Here is a 16,395-nt window from a genome sequence, read left to right as displayed (position 1 = left end):
AATAAAGGAAAGAAGACCTGCCAACAATACAGATGCACCAGAAAGACATACAAATGACTAAAAAAAGAATTCTAACGAAAACAGATGCAGTAATTCAGAGAAGTGTTAAACTCTCCAAGTTAAAAAACAGAGGGTATTAAGGGAATAAAGATTTTACATTTACAGAGACATATCACTGATGCAGACAATACTCAAATTAGACCGAATACAAAGGGTACATTTTTAAAGAGTTGCTTTTCAGTGTTCTACTTTCAATGACTATATTAGGAGCTACATAACCCCATGTACCAATCTGAAAATGGAACTCAAAGTTCACACACACAAGTATTATAGTATTAACTGGACATACACTGCAGTACCACGGATTACAGTCTTTGCTGTAGCTCATGAAAGCTTATGCTCAAATAAATTTGTTAGTCTCTAAGGTGCCACAAGTCCTCCTTTTCTTTTCGAGTCATTTATGTAGTTGTACTTCTATTTACATCGGAAGTTTTTCAGATATTCTTTTAAGAAGCAAGAAAATCAGCAGAAATTTTTCTAGTGAAAACAGCGTTTTTTAGTGAGCTCCACAGAATCGTATCAGTGAGGTTTGTGCAAAAGTACTGGGGGGATGGCTAAAGCCCCAAGACAGAGCTACTTACTGATTCTGCATTGTGGGGCTGGGGCTGGGACCAGGCTCCCTACAGCAACTGGTTTTCAAGAGGGTGGGGAGCAATCAAAGGCTGTCTCTCCACCACCAAATTTTCATCTTAAGAGTTTCTGCTGCTGCCTCCATGCACTAGCTCCTCATCCAAATGGCACTCATGCCAGCCATGAGGATCAAAAATAAGGGGTGGCTTCTGGATGCAGAGTACAGGACACACATGCCTTCCCTCCTCCCAATATTCATGGGAAGAGGGAGGGGCAAGTACTTCCTTCTCAGCAACAGCAAGGTAACTGCCATGTTGAAACATGCTCCCTGCATTTGGCCCACAACATCTCATACCAACTGCCCGAGAAGGCAGCGGTCAGCCTGAAATTCCATTAAAATCCATTAAAAACACTATGTCAAGAGAACACTAAAGTTGTAAAGTGAAGCGCACAATTCAAGAAAGGCCTAACTTCTGGAAACACAAGCAACTTTTGTTCTGTCCCCTGTGTGTTCCACTCAAACATTCAAAAAAAAATTCACTCAGTCAAAAATTTTAGCCTGGAAGGTGAAAGTCGGAGAGTTATGGACAACTGGGAGACCACTTTACGTGGAAAACCCAATGTAACTAATTATGGGACATTCCATGGAAACTATGGAACCTAGCTGTTACTGGTGCGCTGATTATAATAAAGTAAGATAGCAAATAATGTTGGGAATTGAATCATAATGCACAAACCTGTTTCTGTAAACCATGAAGAGGTAGAATTTGGGTTGACAGTCTCAAACTTCACCACCTGGTTGAAGTCTCTCCCTCTACTGACACCAACACAAACTAAGGGGAATTCTTGTTCAGGTACTACCAGCATTTCAAACAATCTCAGTGGACAAGGTACAGGGAAATCTATGTGCTAGATTAAGAAACAAAAAACTGTTAGATAAAGGCAAACAAGTTAAAAAGCAAACAATTTAGTACACATCATGATTAGTCATTTAATCAGCATGGTAAGTTGGATAAAGTAGTTTTACCATTCATAGTTAGTCCACTTATGTAACATCAAGCTTATTTCCTAAAACCATAGTACTTGGCAGATGCAGGAAAATCTGATTTATGAAGATTTAGGTTCTTCATGCAGATTTTGTTAATATCCAGAATCTGAACTTTCACTATCATTTTTCTTATGGCTGCTTGCAAGAGAGCCCAGATCCTCTGAGTGACATCACTAGTTGGGGAAGTTTAAAACTTTTGTTTCCCCAGCTGACCAGACTGTGGGCACTGCCTGTCCAAGAAACATGAAGCACTGTAGCCTCCATCCTGCAGATGTCAGCTGGGAATAACAACTATTTGATTTTGGAGCACCCAAAGAGTCACACAGTCCAAAACAAATGAGTCATCTTCTCCCTTTACATTTGGCATCAAGTGAGAACTATCAATGTTCTCCCCCTCAATTCTCCCAAGGCTCTGCCCATTGATTAGCCAGAGCATTCTTACTGTATAACTATAAGACAACATTTACAGATAGAAATAATCAACCTTTAGACTGGATATGTGCAGGGGAAAAGGTTCTAAATAATGTTTAGTTAGCATCTAGCAAATGTTTGGGACATTTTAAACTGGTATTTTTCAAATGATATAAAATGAATTTCATTTTTCAAAATGAGTTAAGCAGAAATGACAGAAAATCATGTAAGAACGTAAGAAATTATTTATATTTTAGTTACTCAACTAATTTTTTTTCAAGATAAAAGCATCTGAAAATCAACGTTTTGTATTAAGAGATTGAGTCCTAAAGAGAAGGTAGTTCCTGCTTGTGGACATCTTATTGTAATGTTTACCTTAATTAACATGAACTTCTGCATCAGTTCAACCCATTCTAATAAGACTATACTGGACTGTAGTGCTCCGCAAAGGTATTTGTGGCCTGTGTAAGGATTCCTCACTGCCAAGAAAGAAAAGGTAAAGTATGTTAGTAACACATTTTACTTAGTATAAACATTTCACATCTAATTTAACACAGCCTTTGCAATTCTGAAAGTGTCAGATCTGAAAAGGGACTCTGAAAAGTCAGTTTTCAAACTACATACAACCCTTAGATTTTTGGATCCTAGGAATCTCTTAAAAGTTTGGAAAAAAAGCATATAGTAGGTGCTATCACAAACATAATAAAACCATACTTTATATACCTAGCTTGTTTTAATACTGCTGACTGAAGGTTTTTGACTGATAAACAGGACTTAATATTTTAGGGCTGCCTATAGGATAGTTATAGCATGGGCACTGACAGTCAAAGCTTCCCATTTCAGAATGTTGGTGTGCCCCAACTATTTTTTAATTATCATCATGAGGAATCTCCTCTAGTGTTAAGATTTTGAAAAAGGTGCCAATTATAATGGTTGTTCTTATGACAGTGGCATCCATCCAACATGAACTGAACAGAGGCCAGCAATCATTTAACAATTTACCAGTCATTACTAACTGATAGTTGCTCAGGTTTCAGAGTAGCAGCCGTGTTAGTCTGTATTCGCAAAAAGAAAAGGAGTACCCGTGGCACCTTAGAGACTAACAAATTTGTTCGTCTCTAAGGTGCCACGGGTACTCCTTTTCTTTTTGATAGTTGCTCAGTAGCCTTTCAGTCACTGGTGTCCTAGACCAGGTTCCAGCAAGTGATAGGAAATGAAAGGCTCCATATATCCACTGTCAATTCTTTAAACTGGCCAGGAAGCTGAATTTTAATGACAAAGTTGGCCTAAAAATGTAACACAATATATTTTGCACCCAGTACCTAAAATTCATTTAACGCATTACTTTAATCTTACACCTTGATTGAAATGAAATATGATGATGACTGATATCCTTCCTTTTCATTAAAAACTGCTCTTCTTATAGCTTTTATCACTACTCAATTAAAAAAATATTTAAAAAGAACAAGAAGGTGGGCTGCTAGGCACTGAAAAGTCAGGAAATGCTTAAAGTTGCATGCACTGCCTGAACTCTGCAAATTCATTACATTAGAGGCTAATTACATGATCACATTATTAAATAATCAACAATATGATTAGAGCTGTACAAGACATGAAACGATAAAGTCTCTGCCCCAAAGAACTTACAATCTAAGGGTGTGATTCAAAACCAACCGAGGTGATCTTGGGCTAGATTTACAAAGGCATTTAGGGGCCCAAAGACACAGAAAGGTGTCCACTGCAATTTACAGAACTGCCTGACTCACTGACTTTCAATGTGGTTAAGTGGATGAAATCCACTAGGACCACCCTCCTCTCTTGAAATTCCACTAGGGGCCTATTTGCATCTTTAGGCACCTAAAAATACCATTATAAATCTGGTCCCTTGCGCAACATCACAGTTAACCCATCTGTAAAATGGGGACAATGATACTTGCCTGACAGTTAAAGTAAGGTTCAACTCAGTAATACAAATTGTGATGCATCCAATGAAGTGAGCTGTAGCTCACGAAAGCTTATGCTCAAATAAATTTGTTAGTCTCTAAGGTGCCACAAGTACTCCTTTTCTTTTTACAAATTGTGAAGTGTACATAATTACTAACACCAATAAGTGGAAAAGATGAGACTAGAATTCAGTCTCTTTTTGACTGCCACTTTAGTGCTGCTTCCGCTAGGCCAAAGGATACAGCACTCGTGTCCCATCACAGGCTCTGTTCCTACCACATGGGAGATTCTCTAGGCTCTAGTAATTTTTAGATGCTTATTAATTCATTTGGTGGTGATAAAGCTCTTTGAGCGCTGCAGAAAGCAGCATGGCCACATGCTAGCTATCTGCTGCATTGGGCATGCACCCTTCTGACAAACTAGGCAGGGTTACCATGACCACCACAAGATTACAGTGCAGCATGCTAACACCTTCGCTGTTCAGCACTGGAAGAGAAACCTTGTAAAATGTATCAGGCTGAACGTTACATTTATATTCATGAAGAGCCTTTAGAGTTTCATATCTACTCTGATTTTTTTTCCCTACTATTCTTCTGCCAGCAGGTCAGAAACTACACCTTTCAGCAGTTCAGCAGATTATTTTTTAACATTATATTGAGGCCTCAATCAGGTCAAGGCCCCTTCATGCTAAGCACTGTACAAACATATAGTAAATAATGGTCCCTACCCTAAAGAGTTTACAATCTAAATGACAAGACAAACAGGTAGATGAGAGAAACAACTGATTACTTATGTCAAAAACTGAAAATGTTACATCCTGTGTTCTATATAACAGGGACCTAGGTGTTGCAATTAGTGATTCAAGAAGACCCCACCTCCACACTCTACAGCTTGTGGGGAGAGCTCATGCAGTAAATAATTTTCTTGCCTTTTATGCACATTTATTGAATAGTAACTTTTCAGTTTGTATTTCTCTTATACAGCAATGTTGACGCCGTGGTTGGTGCACTGGACCCTTACTGTACTTTTGTATGGTACTATTTTTAGAGAACCAATGCTGCTCTTGTAGATCTTTTTAGCGAGAATTTAAACCAAACTACACAGTATCAGTCAATAATAATAATAACAACTGTGGTGGGCTCACAATGGCCGGTATTAGAAGTCATGGTCCACGGCCTGATGCTTCCTGTATGTCACTCCCCTGGAGAGACTGAGGTTTCTCAAGAAACCGGACATGTATTCTGCTGTTCTGAATTTGTTGTGAAATGTGATTCATTATGAGGGGAAAAAGAGGAAGTTTTCACTTCCTGTAAATGTGAGGGCTAATCTGGTTGAGTTTACTACCTGTAGATGTCTACAGCTTCTTTCTGATGACAGGAGAAACGTGACAGCCTAATATTCTTCTCTCCTTTTGTTCCTCCCCAGGTAGTGACTCGTTACAAATATCTCAACACTGTAGCTATTTATTCCTCTTACTGACATTTCCACTGTACATCTTTACTTACCAACACAACACTTCTGACACCATTTGGTTTCTGGAATTTTTGTAGACACTGCAAACTTCCTAAAGGATATAAATACAGAATTATTAATTCAATAAAACAGACAATCAATCTGCTTCTTATAAAGTCTGTTAATAAGGGAGTGATGTTCAGCAAAAAACTAAAATAAGAGAACTATTGCACTTCATCGTACATTTATCTTCCTCAAAACAGTATGTTTGGCACCTACACATACATTGCGGTGGGTCTTCCCCATTAAGGTTCAGATATAGTTCAATTAGATTTACAGCAAGTAGGCCTTCTAACAACTGCCCTCCAAAATATCTTACTCAAATAGCTGTAAAGGCACAAGAACTGGTTTTCCTAAACAGTAACTCTCTCAGCAGTATTTTGTATGGCTACATGGAAGAGGGGGATGATGAGAGCCTGGACAAGAGTTTAAGCTGTATGGATGTTAGGAAACATCTCAGATGTTATTTAGAAAGAATTAGCAAGATTTAGACACAGCAGTGATGTGAGGATCTGGAGAGAGAGCAGAACCAAAGATGATGCCCAGGTTATGAGACCTGAGCAACAGGCAGGATACTGGTGTTGTCCACAGTGCTTGAGAAATGAGGGAAGATGTAAGGGGAAAATTCAGGCCATGTTGAACGTAAGTTGATGGCTTGGCATCCTCAATGAGATATCAGAGACAAGTTTGGACAGAAGGAGACAGGTCCATAGTAGAGACAGATCTGTGAATCATTCACACAGAGATGGTAGTTCAATTTGTGTTTGCAAAGGAGATTACCCACAGACAAGCTGTCAAAGGAGAAGAGAAGGGGACCAAAGAGGGAGCCCTGAGGTTGGCCCTCCACAGAAGGTTGGGGGGGGGGGAGATGAGGAGTATCCTCAGAATGACCCCCTGAAGGAGTAATTAGAAAGATAGGACGAGCAGGAAAGGCCTGAGTTAAGGAAGTCAACAGAGGATAAGATAATCAATAAGCATGTGATTGAGAGTTCCAAAGGTGACTGACAGGTCAAGAAGGAGAATGAAGTATTGTTCTAAGTTGTTCCAGGAAGAGGTTTATTAGAGGCATTGTGGCACCTTAGAGACTAACAAATTTATTAAAGCATAAGCTTTCATGAGCTACAGCTCACTTCATCGGATGCATTCAGTGGAAAATACAGTGGGGAGATTTATATACACAGAGAACATGAAACAAAGGGTGTTACCATACACACTGTAACGAGAGTGATCAGGTAAGGTGAGCTATTACCAGCAGGAGAACAGGGGGTGGGGGGAGGGGGAACCTTTTGTAGGGATAATCAAGGTGGGCCATTTCCAGCAGTTGACAAGAACATCTGAGGAACAGCAGGGGGGCAGGGGGGTGGGAGAAAGGTGTTCTTGTTCCAGCAGTTAACAAGAATATCAGAGGAACAGTGGGGGGTGGGGTGGGAGGGAGAAATACCATGGGGAAATAGTTTTACTTTGTGTAATGACTCATCCATTCCCAGTCTCTATTCAAGCCTAAGTTAATTGTATCCAGTTTGCAAATTAATTCCAATTCAGCAGTCTCTCCTTGGAGTCTGTTTTTGAAGCTTTTTTGTTGAAGTATAGCCACTCTTAGGTCTGTGATCGAGTGACCAGAGAGATTGAAGTGTTCTCCAACTGGTTTTTGAATGTTATAATTCTTGACGTCTGATTTGTGTCCATTCATTCTTTTACGTAGAGACTGTCCAGTTTGGCCAATGTACATGGCAGAGGGGCATTGCTGGCACATGATGGCATATATCACATTGGTAGATGCGCAGGTGAACGAGCCTCTGATAGTGTGGCTGATGTGATTAGGCCCTATGATGGTATCCCCTGAATAGATATGTGGACAGAGTTGGCAACGGGCTTTGTTGCAAGGGTAGGTTCCTGGGTTAGTGGTTCTGTTGTGTGGTTGCTGGTGAGTATTTGCTTCAGATTGGGGGGCTGTCTGTAAGCAAGGACTGGTCTGTCTCCCAAGATCTGAGAGACCGATGGCTCGTCCTTCAGGATAGGTTGTAGATCCTTGATGATGCGTTGGAGAGGTTTTAGTTGGGGGCTGAAGGTGATGGCTAGTGGCGTTCTGTTGTTTTCTTTGTTGGGCCTGTCCTGTAGTAGGTGACTTCTGGGTACTCTTCTGGCTCTGTCAATCTGTTTCTTCACTCTTGAGGAATTCCACCATGATTTCAACAATTTCCATCCCACCATCAACCTCAGCCTGGACCAGTCCACACAAGAGATCCGCTTCCTGGACACTACGGTGCTAATAAGCGATGGTCACATAAACACCACCCTATATCGGAAACCTACTGACCGCTATTCCTACCTACATGCCTCTAGCTTTCATCCAGATCATACCACTCGATCCATTGTCTACAGCCAAGTGCTACGATATAACCGCATTTGCTCCAACCCCTCAGACAGAGACAAACACCTACAAGATCTCTATCACGCATTCCTACAACTACAATACCCACCTGCTGAAGTGAAGAAACAGATTGACAGAGCCAGAAGAGTACCCAGAAGTCACCTACTACAGGACAGGCCCAACAAAGAAAACTACAGAACGCCACTAGCCATCACCTTCAGCCCCCAACTAAAACCTCTCCAACGCATCATCAAGGATCTACAACCTATCCTGAAGGACGAGCCATCGCTCTCTCAGATCTTGGGAGATAGACCAGTCCTTGCTTACAGACAGCCCCCCAATCTGAAGCAAATACTCACCAGCAACCACACACCACACAACAGAACCACTAACCCAGGAACCTATCCTTGCAACAAAGCCCGTTGCCAACTCTGTCCACATATCTATTCAGGGGATACCATCATAGGGCCTAATCACATCAGCCACACAATCAGAGGCTCGTTCACCTGCGCATCTACCAATGTGATATATGCCATCATGTGCCAGCAATGCCCCTCTGCCATGTACATTGGCCAAACTGGACAGTCTCTACGCAAAAGAATGAATGGACATAAATCAGACGTCAAGAATTATAACATTCAAAAACCAGTTGGAGAACACTTCAATCTCTCTGGTCACTCGATCACAGATCTTAGAGTGGCTATACTTCAACAAAAAAGCTTCAAAAACAGACTCCAACGAGAGACTGCTGAATTGGAATTAATTTGCAAACTGGATACAATTAACTTAGGCTTGAATAGAGACTGGGAATGGATGAGTCATTACACAAAGTAAAACTATTTCCCCATGGTATTTCTCCCTCCCACCCCACCCCACACTGTTCCTCTGATATTCTTGTTAACTGCTGGAATTAGCCTACCTTGCTTGTCACCATGAAAGGTTTTCCTCCTTCCCCCCCCTGCTGCTGGTGATGGCTTATCTTAAGTGATCACTCTCCTTACAGTGTGTATGATAAACCCATTGTTTCATGTTCTCTGTGTGTGTGTATATAAATCTCTCTTCTGTTTTTTCCACCAAATGCATCCGATGAAGTGAGCTGTAGCTCACGAAAGCTTATGCTCTAATAAATTTGTTAGTCTCTAAGGTGCCACAAGTACTCCTTTTCTTTTTGCGAATACAGACTAACACGGCTGCTACTCTGAAACCTGTCCTTCCTATGTATGTTTTGCTTGCCCTTTGCACTTTCAGGTTGTTTAACATTTTCCTTGTGATGTGATGGGACTTGGCAGGAAATCTTTTGGCCCTCCAGAGTGTGTATGAAAGGTCATCTCAGGCTTGATGTATTTTGGAATTTTCATAGCAACCCTGACCTTGTGAAATTTACAGTATTGGTCCTCTGCTGATTGTGTCCCCGACTCACATAGTCTGCTGGCCAAAGTTACAGTATGGGGCGGGAACAGACAAACTGCATAGGGATATACATTGTAATGGTTGGAAAGGTGGCTGTGCTCGATCTTCTAAGACCATATTTCGGTTCCAAGGTGATCAGTGTCTGATGGGTGTAACACAGCTATGCATGCAGATGATTGCACGAGGCCTTTCCTGCATCATGTAATGAATAAAGCTATGGCTGTTAGTTGTACCTCCAGGTAGCTAAAAATCAGGCCCACTGATAAGATTGTTCTTTAGGAAGTTATGTATTGCAAAGTGTTCTGGTTATTCGTTCTGCCTTCTATGCACTGAATGTTGACTCCACACTGAATCCTCAGGTTTCTTACTGTTACCATTTCCCTCTGATGCTAGCAAAATTAATTACATGGCTAGAACACTTCTATTTTCAAGTATTTTCTTTGGAGCAGCAAGGGTACTATGGCTCATGGAGGACAAAATAGTCCTATAGTCTCTGCTATAGCAGATTTGGTGCAGTCAGCAAGTTATCTGGTACTGAATCTGACATCCAGACTATTTTTAAGAACCTGTCTCCTACAGCTCAGGTGGCAACAAATATATTATGACTTCGGATCTCTCATATTTCGTATGATCCTTGGTGATAAATATATTTTGGTGAGACTGCATACAGAACTTGCTGTGGACACACCTCAGATAATACATCCATAGCCTCCAGCGCCCCATGTTCTCACTCTGAATAAACATTTCCTTACCCTCATTCTCTGGACTGATAGGAACCGTTCATTTTAGGCTTCAATCTCTTCTCTGATTCTTAGATAAACATGCCTGAGCCTAAACCTGGGATTTGGTTTACAACAGAGACAACCAGAACTTCCCTCAAGGAACAAGCAGTCTGACTTGTTCTCAGTAACTCAAGAATAATTCAAGTGAAGTAAAATGGAATTGTGAGATCAGATTCAAACACAGTCTATCCCAAGAAGAAAACAAAATGTGTATAATTGGAGTTTTCCTTTCAGAGTGTATATTCTCATCTTGATTCATGTGAATTTAAGTGCCTGAACTCTAATTAAGGCTAGTAGAAGTTATTCTTAGAATCATAGAATCATAGAATATCAGGGTTGGAAGGGACCTCAGGAGATCATCTAGTCCAACCCCCTGCTCAAAGCAGGACCAATCCCCAATTTTTGCCCCAGATCCCTAAATGGCCCCCTCAAGGATTGAACTCACAACCCTGAGTTTAGCAGGCCAATACTCAAACCACTAGATGAGACTATAAATTCCAACAACTCCAAATTATTATGAGTCCCCATTCAGGAGAGGGTCCTGGACTCTCAGAAACAAGATTTTCTACAGAATATTGCTAGTACATTTGATTAATATATATTTACCTGGGGAGTATTCTGTCAGGCAGCTTGTGTGTTGGAATAGATACAGGCAGCTTTTGCATTTGCCTTGCATAATCAAAGAGCCCTGGTAAATTATGGGAATAAAGCTGAGAAGCTTTACCTGGAAATTAAAAAACAGAATAAAGCTTAATACACAAAATTTACGATTCTCAGGCATTTACATTAAAAACAGCAGAAAGACTTACCAGATATTGATAATAAGCAATTGTTCATTACATACAACCATGTACATCTTCGGGGAAATAGCTGATAAAGGAAAAAAAACAAAATTTACTGAACACAAAATGTTGTGTAGTACAATAAATCAATTTATAAGTTAGTATCTGGATAGGCAATACAACAATTAACGTCGCTATGATTTCTATAGTAGAAATTGGCCTTAGATAAGTTAAACATAGTATTTTCACAGATTTTAGAGAGTTAATGCACAGGATAAAGTCATGATATATACAACCTTTATATTACACACACACACACAGACGTATTGTGTATGCATACTTTTAGTATGTTTTATAACTCACCCTTAACTCAGAGTTAAGGTTGACCTAAACTTTTTATATTTTATATTTAAATTTCAAAATACACATCAGATTTAGCATGGAATACTCCTCTACTAGTTCAAAGAAAGAGTACCAAAATGGGTCAACACCCAGTAAATGCATAGTCATTAAAATATAACAACATTTCTTTTAAGACTGACATGCCAAATCCTTTGAACCTATATATTAAGGCTGGGGGCTAACAGAACCTTCCATTATCTGTGTGGTAACACATTTTGCCTCAATAATTAAGTAAACTGACTTCTGGTGTACCAGAAAGAAGACCTACACCCCTTCCCCCCACCAAAAAAACCCCCCATGATAGCTAAAGCAAATCTGTTTTTGCAATCCTAAAGATCCAAATACTCTTATTGACCTCTAACAGGGTGGCCTGCCCGTTAAGGGCCAGGAAGCCTGGGACCGGTCAACCTCATTCAATCAGCCCCATCTATGCCATAATTAAGTATTCCAAGCCTAAAGAGGCAGGGCCAGTAGGGGTCAGGTGACTGTCTGATAATCACCTGGACCTCATAAAAGGGCTGAGAGCACTCAGTTAGGGAGATGGTCGGAGGAGCAAGCGGGGCTCTTGTGGAAGGCCCTGACAAAGGGTCTGGAGGACTCCAGGGAAGTAGCCTGGGATTCAGCCCTCTATCCCAGAGCAGAGAAAGACACCAGTAGCCCAGAGACTGTGAGAGGGACTCAAAAGAAGCAGCCTGAGTGTCAGTGCTCTATCCCAGAGTGGAGAGACATAAGGGGAGCCCAGAAGGCAGGAAGAGGAGGAGCCCAAGTGGGATGAAAATGTTTGTTTGTTTGTTTGGACTTTTGCTACCCTAGAAGGGGATTGAACCCAGAGAGTGATCTTGCTGAAGGGCTGAGTTGTGTGAATCTCTGGGAGAGACAAAACCTGGGTCAGGGGAAATTAAAGCAGGGACTACCTGCAGCACAATATTCAGTCAGAAGGGGGTGCTAATGGGCAGGCATACCCTACGAGACCTTCCAAAATCCCAGACACAGCTCCTTTACATCCATCTGGTTCCAAAACACCAGATTCATTTTCAGTAGAGGTCTAACAAATTCGTTTTCAGTACATCAAGAAACAGGCTCAATGCCTCATCTGGAAATACTGAAAATATTTTATGATACCCCCCCAATGTCTGGTTTCAGAGTAGCAGCCGTGTTAGTCTGTATTCTCAAAAAGAAAACGAGTACTTGTGGCACCTTAGAGACTAACAAATTTATTTGAGCATAAGCTTTCGTGAGCTACAGTTCACTTCATCGGAATGCATCCGATGAAGCGAGCTGTAGCTCACGAAAGCTTATGCTCAAATAAATGTGTTAGTCTCTAAGGTGCCACAAGTACTCCTTTCCCCCAATGTCTGTAGAGTGATAAGAAAAGGAGTACTTGTGGCACCTTAGAGACTAACACATTTATTAGAGCATAAGCTTTCGTGAGCTACAGCTCACTTCATCGGATGCAGCTTATGCTCTAATAAATTTGTTAGTCTCTAAGGTGCCACAAGTACTCCTTTTCTTTTTGCGAATACAGACTAACACAGCTGCTACTCTGAAACCTGTAGAGTGATGGTGATTGATCTACAGGTATTACCCTAGAAGAGTTGCCAGATTCTTCTCACGGTATTTTAAATAAGGCTGTCTACTAGCTCCTGGAAAGTTATGTATTTCTGATCTGTTTTGTCCATTGGAGTAATGGCAAAGTATAATCAGAGAGGTTAGTTTTTCTTTATCTTTTGCCTCAAATTTCTAGTCAGTGAGGCAAATGAAAGATCAGCTTTACTTTAGTTCAGTTCACAATTAGTTTTATTAATTTTCTATAATTGTGTAAGTATATTCTCCATTGTGACTCTGTGCTTGGTTTTAAGTGTTAGACAATCACTGAGTTGTAGGTAGTATAGAAACCAAATGAAAAATTTACACCTGGAAAAATATCAGCCTGAAAGGTGAAAGTCTGACAAGGTTATAAGTAACTGAAAGGGACTCTTCAGAACTGAAACCGGTAACCTTAAGTGCAGCTCCAGCATGTATACATGAATTAAAGCAAAGGAGATATTTTATGTTATGCAACACTAACCTTAATTGCTGAAAAATGACAAGGACTTTATTTTCAAAATTCAGAACAAACATACCTGTTCCATTGATGTTTCATGAAGTTCATTGAGATTCAGGGTGTAAATACCTTCCTCTGCACCAAATATCAAGTATTGATCTGTAAAGGGAGAGAGAAATTAAAAACAACAAATCTGGAGTTAAGGAAAGTTAAAATTATATGAACATGGAGCTGGTTTAGCAAAGCAGTGTTTCACTATGAGTAACAGAGGCACTCACATTCATCAAAAGCAAGCAATCTACTTTAAGTTTCCGTGTATCAGGAAATAGTAGGAAGCAGCAGTAGCTTAAATTTTAAAAAACAAAACAAGAAGCAGAGGGATTCCTCTTATTTTAGTTCAAAATACTGGCCATAAGAATTACTGTTGGAAGAATCTATATGAACAATATAATTTATGTAAATTCCTGCTATAAAGATGATGCTTAACTCACATTAATATACATTACTTAACAGTTCTAAAAGTCTTTCTGCAGGACCCTTAACCACTTCATAGGGTGTTTATCAAGGATGGTACTGACTGACATGTTATAGCAGCTCTGCCCACAAAAGATCTGAGAAGTTAAGTGAACAATAATATATCCAACGAAACTACAGGGGGAACTGAGGAAGTCAAGATGTGGCTGTTTGACCAGGACACTAGGGATAACAATTACTTCCTAACCTGGGATTTTTGATTCCCAGAAGCAGAGAATGTTTTACACTTCAACCAAAAGAATACATGTACCTCGCTTTCATCTGTATGGTAAACTTATTTTATGTAACTAAAAAGTTGCAATTTATATCACATAGCTTAAAAGTAAAGGGAATTTACTTTTTTTTTTTTAAAATCAATGGTTGGTTTGTGTTTAAGCAATCCAATAAAAAGAGAAAATTCCTATATACACAAGTGACACTTTTATAAATAAAAGGAGTACTTGTGGCACCTTAGAGACTAACAAATTTATTAGAGCATAAGCTTTCGGGAGCTACAGCTCACTTCATCGGATGCATTTGGTGGAAAAAGCAGAGGAGAGATTTATACACACACACACACACACACACACACAGAACATGAAACATGATGTTTCATGTTCTGTGTGTGTGTGTGTGTGTGTGTGTGTGTGTGTGTGTGTGTGTGTGTGTGTGTGTGTGTGTGTGTGTGTGTGTGTGTGTGTGTGTGTGTGTGTGTGTGTGTGTGTGTGTGTGTGTGTGTGTGTAAATCTCTCCTCTGCTTTTTCCACCAAATGCATCCGATGAAGTGAGCTGTAGCTCACGAAAGCTTATGCTCTAATAAATTTGTTAGTCTCTACGGTGCCACAAGTACTCCTTTTCTTTTTGCGAATACAGACTAACACTGCTGCTACTCTGAAACTTTTATAAATAATTCTCTTGATATCTAAACTGGATAGATTATGTTCTTAAAACCTTCAGGAGAGAATAAATAGGATGAAAATACATAATGTACTACCTCTTGTATCTGGATTAATCCATGATGTTGCGCAATGAATTTTTAATGGGCACCCATTGAAAACCTTTGAAAAGCAAGCACCCATCTGTGAAAGTAAAATATAAGTAATTTAGAACAGTGGATCCTTTACATGAACAGGTATTAGGAAAAATTCTAATTATGTATTTCAAATGGCACCGTTTTTGCCTTATTGAAGGGGTAAAAGAATTAGGGACCAGTTTATTTAATTCGTCTATTGGAGTGATTTCATCCCCATAAAACATGCGAGAGAAAGGGAAGCTTTTACCAGTTCTGGTAACTGATTACAATAATGTCTGCTCATTGCAGCATGAGAGGAAACTGAAAAAGGCTCTGTGTGAAATACGGGAGTATGATAAAAATCACAGAAGTCCCAAGAGCGCCCTCTTATTTCTGAAATATTTTACAAATTTGAAATATCAGTTGTTGCATAAACTCCATCCTGGTACCTAAGCAGCAAGGAAATTGAAGTTAAACTTTTGTTTTAAAATGCATTTGTTTGCAATATTTACGTCTTCACAAAGTGGAACCCTTTTAGAGTGAAGACTTTTGTCCCCACACAAATCTTGATAAACTGAGTTTTACCATAAAATGAGAATCTTTCATAGCATAAAATACTCTCTCCTCTCCACCCCCTACAGTTGAAAGTAGCTCTGAAAGCCATAGGTATGTCAAAAAGCCTTTAATAAGATCATGTCTTCATTCCCAGCCAGCAGCAGATGAAGGAAGAATAGAAACCAGGGGTTCCTCCTTTCCATTCCCACAACCATACGGTAGCAGTTCATCCTCTCTTGCTAAGTAAGAGCAGAACATGGATAATTCCTTTTCAATACAGCATTTAGTAGTGACCTGGTGGGATTCAATTAAGTTGGAGAAGTAGAATAAAATTCAACTTAATGCGTTTTTCTAATGGTTTCTTGCTTTCTTGGTTATGAAACAGTTTTTGATTAAATTGTAAGACAATTTTAATTGATTTCTCCAATCCCTCAAATTTCCTATTTCTTTGAATAAAAAAAAAAAATCCTACAAAACTGCAGTGTCGAAGCTACAAAGCAAAAAAACCAGCCCAGCTTCATTCAATCCACAGTAATTCCAGGATGCAGTAAATAGCAATAAGTATCAATCACTGCATCCACTGAAGACTTTAAGACTCACCAAAATTATACCAGCATGTATGCATGTTAAAAATCTCACTCCCTGAGAATTATCCCCCTGCCAAACAGCAACTTTCTACCTCCAACAACTTCAGTGCTACAGCTGTTTGAGATGCAAATATTTATAATGGGAAAAGTGTTTTCTTCATTGTTTAATCCAGTTAAAACCAACCCTGGAAATTTTGAACCCAAATGTTGGAAGTTTCAGAAATTAAGCAATTAAAAGTGGAGTTCACAGCAGAAACTGTTATGCAGCGTTACCTCTGCCACTGCAGCACAACACAGAGACAAAAGACCACCTCTTCACCCAGGAGAGGAGCATGAGCAACACCTTGCTTGTTTAGACATTACCTTGCTGCAGTGCTGCTTGTGAGAACATG

At 39.8% G+C, this 16,395-nt stretch overlaps 1 protein-coding gene across 4 annotated transcripts in view; it reads right to left on the bottom strand.

Moving 5' to 3' along the window:
* MAP4K3 (mitogen-activated protein kinase kinase kinase kinase 3) overlaps positions 1–16,395 on the bottom strand; it is a 147,428-nt gene that overhangs the window by 20,180 nt on the left and 110,853 nt on the right. For all 4 annotated transcript variants that reach the window (XM_038397581.2, XM_038397582.2, XM_043512173.1 and 1 more), the window contains 7 exons: positions 14,844–14,928; positions 13,416–13,495; positions 10,918–10,978; positions 10,715–10,832; positions 5,539–5,597; positions 2,465–2,568; positions 1,368–1,539 (listed from right to left, as the gene is read on the bottom strand). In XM_038397581.2, the coding sequence (XP_038253509.1) occupies positions 1,368–1,539; positions 2,465–2,568; positions 5,539–5,597; positions 10,715–10,832; positions 10,918–10,978; positions 13,416–13,495; positions 14,844–14,928 (679 nt within the window). The remainder of the gene's footprint in view (positions 1–1,367; positions 1,540–2,464; positions 2,569–5,538; positions 5,598–10,714; positions 10,833–10,917; positions 10,979–13,415; positions 13,496–14,843; positions 14,929–16,395) is intronic.

The sequence above is a fragment of the Dermochelys coriacea genome, chromosome 3 (assembly GCF_009764565.3).
Source record: "Dermochelys coriacea isolate rDerCor1 chromosome 3, rDerCor1.pri.v4, whole genome shotgun sequence".
Lineage (NCBI taxonomy): Eukaryota > Metazoa > Chordata > Testudines > Dermochelyidae > Dermochelys > Dermochelys coriacea.
The sequence above is the reverse complement of the archived record's forward strand: the minus strand, read 5'-3'. Positions and strand labels throughout refer to the sequence as shown.